The 13,591-nt window shown below is 42.9% G+C and overlaps 1 protein-coding gene across 1 annotated transcript in view; it reads left to right on the top strand.

Moving 5' to 3' along the window:
• Nucleotides 1-13,591, top strand: part of LOC145398628 (2-oxoadipate dehydrogenase complex component E1) — a 148,455-nt gene that overhangs the window by 13,910 nt on the left and 120,954 nt on the right. Inside the window, exons 8-9 of the mRNA XM_080271438.1 lie at nucleotides 1,373-1,480; nucleotides 5,709-5,866. Coding sequence (XP_080127564.1) covers nucleotides 1,373-1,480; nucleotides 5,709-5,866 — 266 coding nt within the window. The remainder of the gene's footprint in view (nucleotides 1-1,372; nucleotides 1,481-5,708; nucleotides 5,867-13,591) is intronic.

Raw genomic sequence — 13,591 nt, forward strand, 5'->3', positions numbered from 1 at the left:
TTGTTACTCTTGCCACACCACACACCACTTTAGCATTCTTAACTAAGCATTCCCTATATGCATTCCACAGTCTATCCAGATCCATTTCATTCCAATTCAGTAATTCTAACTCGTCCTCTACTTTGGACTTTGGTCCTGTATTTATCTGCCATTTCTTTGATCCTCAGCTTCTCAACTTTCAGTCTTTCTCCCTGACTGCTCCTCTCTCTCCTGATCCACCTCACTCCTCTCAGCTTGACCTTGCACACCACAAATTATGATCTGACAGACCTCCACATTGTCCTCTCACAGCCCTCGTATCAGCAACCATTCCCATCATCGACCTCTTTACGAGCACGTAATCAATCAGGCTTCTTTCAGCATGATCCCCGTTCCCTCTATACCATGTATATTTATGTGCATCTTTGTGTTTGAAGTACGAGTTACAAATGCACAACCTCCTCTCCTAACACATATCTTTTAGTTGATTCCCATTATCATTTTCTCCTGGTACTCCATAACAACCTATTATGTCATCATCAGGACCAGTGCCTACTCTTCCATTCATATCCCCCATCACAATCACTTTATAGCTCCTGGGCATTTCTCCCACTACTTCACCCAGCTCATCCCAAAACCTGTCTTTCTCTCTCTCACTCCTGTCCTCACACAGTGCATGCTACAATCACTGCCACTTTCACCTTCTCAGACTTGAACTTGACATACATACACCTCGAACTGACATATTTGTAGTCTCTCATTCCACCGTGCCACACCTCATTCATCAACAAGGCAACTCCTTCCTTGCATCTTCCTCGCCCATTCATTCCCGATCACACATTTCACACCCTCCCACTCCTCCACTTCGCACCCTTTCATCTTCGTTTCACACAATGCCATCACGGCATATCTCGCACTCTTGAACACATTCACCACTTCCACCCTCTTGCTCTCCTCGTTCACACCTCTCGCATTTCACATGGCCACTCGAGTCTGCCCATTTGGTTGGGGCCCTGGGCAGGTATTTGGCCCTCCGAGGCTCTCTGAAACGACTGCCATGATTAAGTGATTTTGGATAGGGAAATCTGAGGGACACTTAACCCTGCAAGAAACCCCGGTTATATGGTTACCACCCAGCGTAGTAAATGGTTTCCTGGTTACAGGAAACCATTTGGCTTGTTACTCATATACAGTACTGTAATTGTAGTATAGAAAATGAAACTGAGCCAATTATGGGGGAGGATGGGTGAGAAAATACTCAGTGGTAAAGTTTTAAATAACAGCCAAACCCAACTACCTTTGGAGCATGGGGGGTCAGTGGCTAAGCTCTGTAATGTATACTGTTGTCACGTCTAAAAAAATTTAAACTAATCATGTAATTGTTTTTTCATAGGTTGGCTACACGACTCCTGGTGAACGAACAAGATCTACTACATACTGCACTGACATTGCTAAAATGTGCAGTATACCAGTTATTCATGTAAATGGAGACCAGCCTGAGGTACATTTAAAAAAAGAGTTTATTGGACTTTAGGGAAATAAACTAACTGACAGTGAATTAACTCATTGGGGGAAATGTGCAGAGATGAACTTGACATCATGAGTCATGTATAGTATATATATATATATATATATATATATAAAGTGGTAGGTGGGGGCACACACCATCCACTCACTCTGTAATGCTGCTCTCGGGTGACTGCCCTTTCCTCTCTTCCTTCTTTCCTTCCTCTTCCGTCTTTATTTCCTTCATTCTTTCCTCTTCCTTCTGCCTATGGGTGACTTTACACTTCCTCTTCTGTCTTTCTTTCCTTCATTCTTTCCTCCTCTTTCTGCCTGTGGGTGACTGTACACTGAGTGACAAGCCAAATGGTTTCCTATACACCAGGAAACCTTTTACTATGCCGGGTGGTAACCATATAACCAAATTATGGTGCATGGTAGTGTAGTGGGCAATTAAGGTGGATTGAGCTGGTGAAGGTTTATATCCAAGGGGTGGTTGGGGTTTATTGCTTACGTAATACCACCCAGGGTCAGGACCAACTTTCCTAGCCCCAGGCTCCTATGCTTCTCTGGCAACACAGGATTAGATGATGGAGAGATATAATATACAGGTACACTCAATCCTCGTAAATCGTGGCAATTTGGGTCTGGACCACTGCCGTGATTTACGCATTCCGTGATTTATGAATAATAACTCCTTTGTGAAAAATTAATTTGGGTCTGGACTTTGGCCAACCCGCCCCTACAGCACCCTACCTACACCTATCTAGGCACCATCAAACACAAACATACAAATTTAGGAATATTCAGTGCATGTAATAAATAGAAATAAGCCATGTTATGGGATCTCACCTTAATCCTATGATGAAATTGCTTAAGTGAATGGAGTGGGGTGGTGTTGGGAAGAACTTAGAACCTCTCCACACTTGTTCTTCCCAAACTCTTTTGCCAGCTTTGAAAACTTCTCTCCCCTCTCAACACGACGAATGAGCTCCAAACGTTGACTGTACAACAACTGCGGCAGCTTCTTGACGCCATGCTGCTTAGAGCGCCTGATTGGGGGGTCAGGAGGGGCCATGGCAGGTAGGAGGCGGGGGAAGTTGCACAAACAAGGCAGTTAGCTCTCGTGCTCCACGGCGATGGTCTGTAGTGTGCGGACTGGCAGGACAAGAACAACAACAACATGGCGGCATTAGTATGCACATATGTCACCAGGGACGTGCGGTGATTGGTTGTTGGGTCGTGATTTTCAATTTGAATACCGCGATTTACAATTCTCCTCGGAAAAGGGCCACTTGGGTGCCTAGATCCGCGATTTTCGTGACTTAACAGTGATTTAAGGTTGCCGGCAGTCTGATGTCCACCTAGCCGTGATTTACGAATCCTTGATTTATTATATATATATATATATAAAACAGTAGTAAATAGAGTAGCTCTGTAAGATGTTAGGGTGACAGCCCCTTCAGTCCAGTTTGTCCATTCCCTGCACCGTACAGTACATGCTTCAGTACCAACATAAAGTATTGTCAGACCACTGTGCCTTTGCAGTAATACAACCTTCCACACCACAGCACATATATGTTGCTGTTACATAAAAATATTTTGTGTAGCACCATCCATCACTACAGCTAGGAGGGAATGTAAGCGAACTCTTGATTGTGATGAATGTCAGCGAACTCTTGATTGTGATAATACCTAAAGAAAGTTTTTGTTATATGTTGCCTTTTTTGGCATTCATTTTTTTATGAAATCCACAGTAATTTACAGAAAAAAAATTACTCATTGAATTTTCATGGTTACTTGCAAAGCTTGTAGCTTGTTTCCCCTAATTTACTGTGCAAGTTGCTTGGAAAAGTTATGGTATATTAGTACTCCTGGATGCAGAGGTAGTTGCTCTTTAAATTTGTTTGTTACCAAATTATTAATGAATTTGCTCATGTTTTTCACTTAAAGTTGCTCCTGATGCACCATAAATTTGTTTTGAAGTCATTTCTCCCCCCCCCCCTTAACCCTTACACCGCGGGCTTGTTTTGCTTTTTCTTGCGGCTCCCGCGGGCATATTCGCACTTCGATAGACTCTGTAAAAATATTTGCCAAAAATCAGTTATTAGTCCTAGAATATTAAAATCATATATGCTAATGGCACATACCTTCAGCTTTCTCCTGGGGTGTTTGTTGAGCCTTCGTCGAGTACCATAGGACTTGTGGAGACCTCTGAAGTTGGGTAACAAAGTCTCCACTTTACACTTCCCGACAACCCGTAATATGATTACCACAGTCTGATATTATCACTGGAAACACTATTCTATGATTGTCAAATAGTTTGGAATCCCTACTCCAAAAAAAAACACTGTGTAAGGAATGTAAATTACGAGGGCGTGTGACCTTCCCACTTGCGCTAGTTCGCCGCTGGTGTTCTGTCATTTATTATTCATAAAAACACTCACAGTTTATATTTCTGTTACTATATAACACTTATATATATCTACAGTCTTTATCCATAAGTTTCCTTCAGTAATAGTAGTTTATTGTCACTGTAGGCATTCAATTTCTTTCAGTAAAATACGTAGCATTCACTTTCTCGTCCTGTATACTAGCATTGAGAGTGAATGTCACTTTCAGCTTCACTCTCATAACTCATAGTATTCATACATGCTAGAGTGAAACTTTCACTTTCATTACTCCTAGGGTATATACTCGTATTCTTATAATACTACTCGTTTACATTTCTATTTACGTTCTCTATTTTATTTACGTCATTTACATTTTTATTTTATTTACACTGTGTTATGCACTGTCACTTGAAGTAACTTATAAAACTATTTTCCACTGTTCACGTATATGTACATTCATTGCTTTCACTTGCTGTTTACACATTATTTACAATTCCACTTGCACTGTTTTACTCAGTAGAAAGATCGTAGTCACTCTTTTATCAATTGTCAGCCCTTTACCTCTTTCCACACGAGGTTTAGTAGGGGGTAAAGGTCACAAGGCCCTTTGCATGGGGCTGAAAAACTGCGGTAATTAGCAGGAGCAAACAGACGTACCTTCACTTTGAAAGACAACGGTGAACTGATAGTGGTGGCCTCGTGCCGCCTGGCTTGGATGAGTGCAATACTACAAACTTTAGCCTTGTGAGACCTGCTAATATGTAGCAATGAAATGATTGGCAGGAAACCAAGACAATACATAATAAATTAGGTAGTTCCAGGTGAATGTAAATATCACTTAAGCTTCTCCCTTCCCTCCTTATATGTATATTTATTACGAAAATAGATTATACGGCATATTTCAAGGGGAAATAAACAGCGAAAATTAGCGAACGAGTGCACGTGAGGTGTTGTCAGGTGATAATTAGCCAATTCCAGGTGTATGGCACTATCACTTACATTATTTCTTTTTTGTATGTATTATTTGGTATAAGAATAGGGTATAGGGCTTATTTCAATGGATGAAATCAGTGGAAAATTCCAGGGAAGATTTACTTAGTGTAGAATACAGTGTGGTGGCCTGCAATAATTAGGTAGTTCCAGGTGAATGTAAATATCACTTAGGCTTCTCCCTTCCTTTCTTATATATATTTTTATTACAAAAATAGATTATACAGCATATTTCAAGGGGAAATAAACTGCGAAAATTAGCGAACGAGTGCACGTGAGGTGTTGTCAGGTGATAATTAGCCAATTCCAGGTGTATGGCACTCTCACTTACCTTATTCCTTTCTTGTATATATTATTTGGTATAAGAATAGGGCATAGGGCTTATTTCAATGGATGAAATCAGTGAAAAATTCCAGGGAAGATTTACTTAGCGTAGCATGGCCGGGCAGGCGAGAGGATAGGGTAATGGAGGGGAGGTAGGGAGGGGAGTCAAGAACGGGGAGAAATGGCTAAATTGTCAACAATGAATGGGAGTACAGATGAGATTAGGAATGCTGACTAGTGTTGGACATAGGCAGTACTGATAGATGATACAAGCCACCACTTGAAAGCCCGGGTGAATTCAAAATAACACAGAATCACAAAAGTGATGCCCCGCGGTATGATCCCTTGCTCCCAAGCGTCACGAAAGTGACCCCCTGCGGTTAAGGGGTTAATCCCACAGTCATACTCAGAATTATTCCTTAACTTTTAAGTTGTGTCACATAAAGTAACATTTTTTGAGCACACATCTTAGATTTTAAGTGTATACTGACACTGTACAAAATAGACCATTCTTTGCAGTCTGTAGTGAAGGCGGCTCGTCTTGCAGTACAGTATCAGCGGGCGTTCCGGCGTGATGTGTTTGTGGACTTTGTATGCTGGCGACGATGGGGCCACAATGAACTTGACAACCCCCGCTTCACCAATCCCAGCATGTATGTCAACATTGATGCTCGCAGGTAAGTTGTCTTATGTTCATACAGTGAAACTTTGTGCTAACCTTTTCACTGCTGTTGGTGCATTTGGGTATTTTATTCAATGTTACCCCAGAATGCTTAGTTCAGTTGTGAGAAATCCTAACAGACAAGGGCATAAAAAACAATCTTCAGTAACCCATTTGCTGCTCTTGGCTTGTGGAGTTTTATTAATCTCAGGGCAGTACTCCCAAGGTGAATGGAAAGCTGATGACAGGGAGAGCTGGAGCTCCCATTTCATCAGCCCTCGTGACTAGGTCCCGACCATCCCCCTTTGCTGAACTTTTTCAGTGTCTCAGTAACACAGAGAGTAGACCAGCATGCTCTCCAATACAAGTTTCTTCAACTATCAACACCAAACTACATGCACAGTACACACCACACTTCCTTTTCAAAATTTTCAAAAAAAATGGCGTCGAATAACATAACCTCGGAGTCCCCAGGGGGGGGGACCATAAATGCCCCCACCTTCAGCCCCTCTCCTGGTGACAACTCAAGGTGCCTGGAACCACTGTCTGACTCTTCTTCTTCATTTTAGCAACATTCGTGGCCATTCCTCTAACTTTCGCTCTGTTGAGCACCACCTCTCCTTCTCTAAACCTCACCTTCTTTTCCTAACTGAGACTCAGCTGTCTGAGGCAACTGACAGCAAACCCTTTTCTGTATCCTCCTACTTGCTCTATACTCATTTCAAAGCCAAAGGTGGCTGTTGTGTATATATACGCAACAACTTATCTTGCTCTGGTGTTCCTGAACTTGATTCTTATGAATTCTCTACACTCTGGCTTCAGCTTTCCTTTCATTCTCTGACTAAATATTGTCACGGGGTTTTTATAATATCACGGTAATTTTGATATAAATTGTTAAATGTTATTTAATTTGATAATAATATTCAATAATATTGAAGAGCAGAGACAATGATTGTCTTGCTACATCAAGCAACGAATACTTTACGCTGGCTTAGCACGATTCTCTGAGAACGAGAATTTATAAACTTCCTCAACAGTACACAGCAGAGACTAATTACTCACAATTGCTGAATTACTGTACTGTTAGCCTCTGGAGAAAGTTACATCACCCCTGACAATAAATAACTAATACTAATAATAATAACATCAGGTTCTTGCTGATGCATTAACTCCTGGCACAACGGATTTTAAGTTAATACAAGACTGGTCTAAGTACCAGTTATGAATAGTAAAACGTTTATGCAAGCTAGGAGCTATATGGGAAATAAACTTAATTATGGAGAAATGAAACAAGATTTTTACTCTACATTAAGCTCAAGAAATAGAACTGTTAAATTTATTGATTACAAAAATAAATTTAACATTACATTTCAAATCAAATCAATGAGACGCACTCGCTCACTCACACAGAAGCTAAATACTTACGCCTAGGAAAAACACCTTAACTAAGCTCTTAAAACTACAAAATACACAAAAGAAATACCAGTCGATGAATACTATGTATCACCCGAGGAGTGGGGGGTGGGAGTACTGGGATTAACTGTACTAATGGAGCTTGGGGTGCTAGCTGACCTCTCCACTTCTGAGCACAGACCCTTTCTCCGTCACAGCAAACACAAGACTGAATTCAAATACATGGGAAAGAAAGGCGGAGCACTAAGCCGTATTTTCTAACGGTCGAGTGAGCGAAACGCGCCCAAAACAATCGCTCATCGGAAGCGCTAATGTCTCACACAGAGACGATCACGTATGACAATGAAAAACTGATTTGACAAAGCTTCCGTCCGAATGAGCGGTTAACTGAACGAAAAACAGTGAGTTTTCCACTAATAGTTCGTGGCTTCTCACAAAAAGGAAATGTCGCGAATTGATTCGTGACATTACGCCCCATGAAAATTAAATCTTTCTTCCTTCAGAAGAAAGATTTCAATATTTATACATATAAATCCTAACTCAGTCACACAAGATTCACACTGTGGTGTGTGTGCTATCCTGCTACAGGAGAAAGTCGCAGTCGTCAGTGAGCGAAAAAACCTCGTATTTACGTTAATAGAAGCAAGCTTGAGGGAAAAACTCCGTGACGACGGTGAAAATCCTGTACTCAGGTCAAACTGAGCGAAAATTCGCTACATTTACACTGACAACTAATTGTTGTGTAGCGTGGTGTATGTAATACACGGTGTAGGTGTGACAGTTGTAGTGTAACTGTACCTACGTGTAAAATGACACAGTAAATAATATGGCGACGACGAAGGCAGAGGAGAAGAGGCGGCAGCGTGCGGCAGACGATCAGCTGGTCCGCACAGCAAAACTGCTACACCCATTGCTGAACCTGCAAAACCAATTGAGGTGGAGCATCAAAAGTGTCAATGAGACAAAATTCTTATTATGTTACAATTACTCTCTCTGGCTAGCAGTCAGTACATGCTATGAAAAGTACACTCGAGGTCGCCATTAATTTTAGCACACGATTATGATCGGCAAGTTGAGAATCCCTGTGCAAACTCGGGTCTTCCATAGCCTCGAACCGCACACGGGTCCTCAACCTGTGCCTCAACCTACAGTACTTATATTAATATCGGAGAGCTGAGAAACCTTGTGCAAACTTGGGTCTTCCATAGCCTCAAGTCGCCTCTGCAGAGTTCTCACTTCCCCCTTAACCTACAATACAATACTTATATTAGTACTGGAAAGCTGAGAATCCTCGTGCAAACTTGGGTCTTCCATAGCCTCAAGTCGCCTCTGCGGAGTTCTCTCTCCCCCTTAACCTACAATACAATACTTATATTAGTACCGGAAAGCTGAGAATCCTTGTGCAAACTTGGGTCTTCCATAGCCTCAAGTCGCCTCTGCGGAGTTCTCTCTCCCCCTTAACCTACAATACAATACTTATATTAGTACCGGAAAGCTGAGAATCCTTGTGCAAACTTGGGTCTTCCATAGCCTCAAGTCGCCTCTGCGGAGTTCTCTCTCGAACTTCCCCCTTAACCTACAATACTTATATTAGTATTGGGAAGCTGAGAATCCTTGTGCAAACTTGGGTCTTCCATAGCCTCAAGTCGCCTTTCAACTTCCCCCTTAACTTACGGTACATAATATGTATGTACAGGCCCTGGACATAATGTGTCCTGTGGGGCCAATGGGCGAGACGTCAGGTCTGCACCCACTTCACCACTACCCTGTCTCTCAACTGACTCAGAGATTACAGGTTTAGTTACAAATGGCACAGGAAGGGCATGTCCCTGATTAGTGGTGATACTTTGGCACACACTGCAAGAACGGACAAAACTATCTATGTCCCGTCCCATCCCTGGCCAGAAAAAGTCAGCTCGGATACGGCCCTGGGTCTTCCTTTTGCCCATGTGACCCCCTGAGACTGAACAATGACCCCATTGTAACACTGCTAGGCGGTACTTGGCGGGAACGACAAACTGCAGTCGAACCTCGCCCTCGGGTGTTCGTGACTCACGGTAGAGCCATCCTTGTTTGCGAAGGAACTTGGCTCGACCTCCCCGTGAATACTTAATCACTCGACCCTTTTGTTTGTTCCGCACGGCAGCAAGTGTCTGGTCAGAATGTTGTTCTTGTACAACAAATTGACTACACATCAGATCTTGCGGCGATTCCATGATCACTGGGGTGACACAGTTTGGAGCCTCAGTCATGGCTCGTGTTACCGCAGCAGCCGAAGTCTGAGTGGCGCCATCATCAGAGCAACTATCCTTGGCTCCTTGAATATTGCGTACTATCAAGTCAAATAGAGGCTCTGGCATGACAACTGCAAGTGTCGTACCAGTATAAAATGGAGATGTCACCTGGATACATGCCTCAGGGAACAATCTCACTGATCCATCAATAAGCTTTGCATGGATCTGTCGACCTGTATACTGCTCAGGCCGAACTAGACTCTGCTTGACAGAGCAACCTGAGGAACCATTGTCTCTCAGGACCTTCACAGGAATGTCTCCCACAAACCCTTGCTGAACAAGGAAGGTACTGTCACCTGTGGGAGGGCCTGTGGAGGAAGCAGCTAGCCACTCATGAGGCTGCTGAACTGATGCGGCGAACATTGTGCCTTGACAATTATATTGGGAAGATGGAACATTGGCCATCTGTGGAGGGGGGTTCACTGTCACTGTGGGACTAGTGAACTGTGGGGAAGTACCCACACTGGTAGGGACGTGACCACCAGGCTGCTGCTGAGGAATGAAGGCTGCATTCGCTTCCTGCCTCTTTTGAGCTGGTGGTGGAAAAGTTTGTCCCGACGGTCGGTTGCGTGGCTGATACTGCTGCTGGTTAGGGTACTTGTTGTACCGCTTCCACTCAGGTTTCTGAGTGTTTTGCCCCTGGTCCTTCCACTGCGGTTTTGGACCTTGGCCATTATTCTGAGAATGGCCTTGTTGCTGGGGTTCAGTCTGAGACGGCTTCCCAGACTTGGCAGTATCTTTTCTGCTCCAGGTGTTTTGCTTACGAGCTTGATACCCGTATGCAGTAAAGAATGCGTCAGCCTTCTCTGCCATTTGGCTGGCATCTTTCACCTGGCAGATCTTAAGCTGTGCTATGAGCTCAGCAGGCCACGACCTCTCTAGCTGTGTACGCAGCATAAGGTCAATTATCCCCTCACGCGTGGAAGGAGTTTCATCTTTCTCCATCCACTCATTTAAGTAAGCTGTGAGACGATCAAGGAACTGAACAGCTGTCTCCTTGTCTTGGAGACGAGCTCGCATGAACTGAACTTTGGCGTCGTCTGCTGTGAGACCATACGCCTTAATGAGTGCAGCTTTCATCATCTCATATGTGAGATTGTCTCCACGAATTCTGTGGAGAATATCGAGGGCGGGGCCCTCAAATAAACTAAGGAATTGGATCCGCTTAGCTGCCTCATCCAGTTGATACATGTCTGCCATGTCCTCAAAACGAGCTATGTACGGCTCGATTCGCTCGCTTTCCTTGTATGAAGGAAGCTTGATGTGTGGTGTCACCATAACATGTGCAGGGAGAGCGCTCGTGGAGCTTGAACCAACTGCACCAGATGTGTCTGAACCCAAGGAATCTCGCTTGAGCTTCAGCACTTCAAGTTCATGTTCTCGTTCTTTGTCTCGTTGTTCACGCTCGTATTCGCGCTGTTCTCGCTCTTGTACTAGCTCGTGTTCGCGTTGTTCTCGCTCGTATTCGCGCTGTTCTCGCTCGTGTTCGCGCTGTTGTCGCTCTTTTTCTAACTTGAGCTCGCGTTGTTTTTGTTCGTGTTCACGCTGTTCTCGCTCATATTCGCGCTGTTCTCGCTCACGTTCACGAGCGTCTTTCTCACGTTCTTGCTCGTAATTGAACCATGAGAGAACGTAACTCTGTATTTTCTCTGGGTCTGTGAGACCAATATCTTTGGCTTCCTGTACATAAGCACTGGCTGCCATGATGCTAGCTCAATTTACTAAGTAACCGAAACTGAGTACTGACTGCTTAGCGACGAATACTAATGACACAAGTAAAGAGTACAGACACAAGCTAGTGGTGACCAGTCTTATCCAGTTAACTGGCAAAGAATAAATCAAAAATGTAAATGACTGGGAAGACTCAATAATAAACACAATGGTACGGCGACTTCCCAGAAGCGAATAAAATTGTCTGGCGTTACCAAAAATAAACTAGAGTTAAGTATTCTATTGATTAATAAAGCAAAATTCACTTGCTAAATTAAGGGTAAACACCAGGAAGCTTGTGCCTATAAACTTTAATGATAAATACCTAAATATGAATGAGTGAGCACTATCTCGTGAATAGCTTTAGAGCTAGGAGTTAATATCCTGGAATGAGGTCGCCAATTGTCACGGGGGTTTTTATAATATCACGGTAATTTTGATATAAATTGTTAAATGTTATTTAATTTGATAATAATATTCAATAATATTGAAGAGCAGAGACAATGATTGTCTTGCTACATCAAGCAACGAATACTTTACGCTGGCTTAGCACGATTCTCTGAGAACGAGAATTTATAAACTTCCTCAACAGTACACAGCAGAGACTAATTACTCACAATTGCTGAATTACTGTACTGTTAGCCTCTGGAGAAAGTTACATCACCCCTGACAATAAATAACTAATACTAATAATAATAACATCAGGTTCTTGCTGATGCATTAACTCCTGGCACAACGGATTTTAAGTTAATACAAGACTGGTCTAAGTACCAGTTATGAATAGTAAAACGTTTATGCAAGCTAGGAGCTATATGGGAAATAAACTTAATTATGGAGAAATGAAACAAGATTTTTACTCTACATTAAGCTCAAGAAATAGGACTGTTAAATTTATTGATTACAAAAATAAATTTAACATTACATTTCAAATCAAATCAATGAGACGCACTCGCTCACTCACACAGAAGCTAAATACTTACGCCTAGGAAAAAACACCTTAACTAAGCTCTTAAAACTACAAAATACACAAAAGAAATACCAGTCGATGAATACTATGTATCACCCGAGGAGTGGGGGGTGGGAGTACTGGGATTAACTGTACTAATGGAGCTTGGGGTGCTAGCTGACCTCTCCACTTCTGAGCACAGACCCTTTCTCTGTCACAGCAAACACAAGACTGAATTCATATACATGGGAAAGAAAGGCGGAGCACTAAGCCGTATTTTCTAACGGTCGAGTGAGCGAAACGCGCCCAAAACAATCGCTCATCGGAAGCGCTAATGTCTCACACAGAGACGATCACGTATGACAATGAAAAACTGATTTGACAAAGCTTCCGTCCGAATGAGCGGTTAACTGAACGAAAAACAGTGAGTTTTCCACTAATAGTTCGTGGCTTCTCACAAAAAGGAAATGTCGCGAATTGATTCGTGACAAATATATATGTGCTGTTTACTTATCTCCTACTTCTACTGACTATCAAAAATTCTTTGACTATCTTACTTCTACGATGGAACACATTCTATCCATTTCTCCTTTCTCTGAAATCTCCATTCTTGGAGATTTCAATGTTCACCACCACCTTTGGCTCTCCTCTCCTCTCACTGATCCACCTGGTGAACAAGCCTACACCTTTTCTATCCTTAATGACCTAGAGCAGCTTGTACAGCACCCTACCCGTATCCCTGACCGCCTTGGAGAGAGCTCAACATACTTGATCTCTTCCTTGCAACTAATCCTTCTGCTTACACTGTTAATCTTTTCTCTCCGTTGGGCTCCTCCGATCACAACCTTATCACCTTAACCTGTCCTATTGCTCCGGTATGGCCTGCGGACCCTCCAAAAAAACATTGTCTCTGGCACTTTGGAGCTGCGGAATGGGAGGCAGGCAGTACTTCTTTGATTTTCCCTGGAATGATTATTGCTTCCATGGCCGTGAGCCATCTGAGTGTTCCTTGCACATTATGGAGGTTATTCTCTCGGGCATGGAAGCTTACATTCCTTTCTCATATCCTTTGACTAATGCACGAAAGCCTTGGTTTAATCACGCTTGTTCTAATGCTGTCCGCAACAAGGGGAGGGCCTATAAAAGGTACCGGAGCCAACCCACCCCTGAATCGCATCTTTTATACATTTCTGCCCGGAATCGTTCTAAGTCTGTTCTTCGCTCTGCAAAAAATAATTTCATCCGTACAAAATGCTATCAACTCTCTAACTCGAACTCTTCCCGCTCCTTCTGGCACCTTGCCAAAAACCTTTCTAACAACTTTACCTCATCATCCTTCCCTCCTCTTTTCTACTCTGATGACTCTGTAGCTATTTCT

The sequence above is a fragment of the Coenobita brevimanus genome, chromosome 46 (assembly GCF_032717465.1).
Source record: "Coenobita brevimanus isolate Jiangsu-jjx chromosome 46, ASM3271746v2, whole genome shotgun sequence".
Classification (NCBI taxonomy): Eukaryota; Metazoa; Arthropoda; class Malacostraca; order Decapoda; family Coenobitidae; genus Coenobita; species Coenobita brevimanus.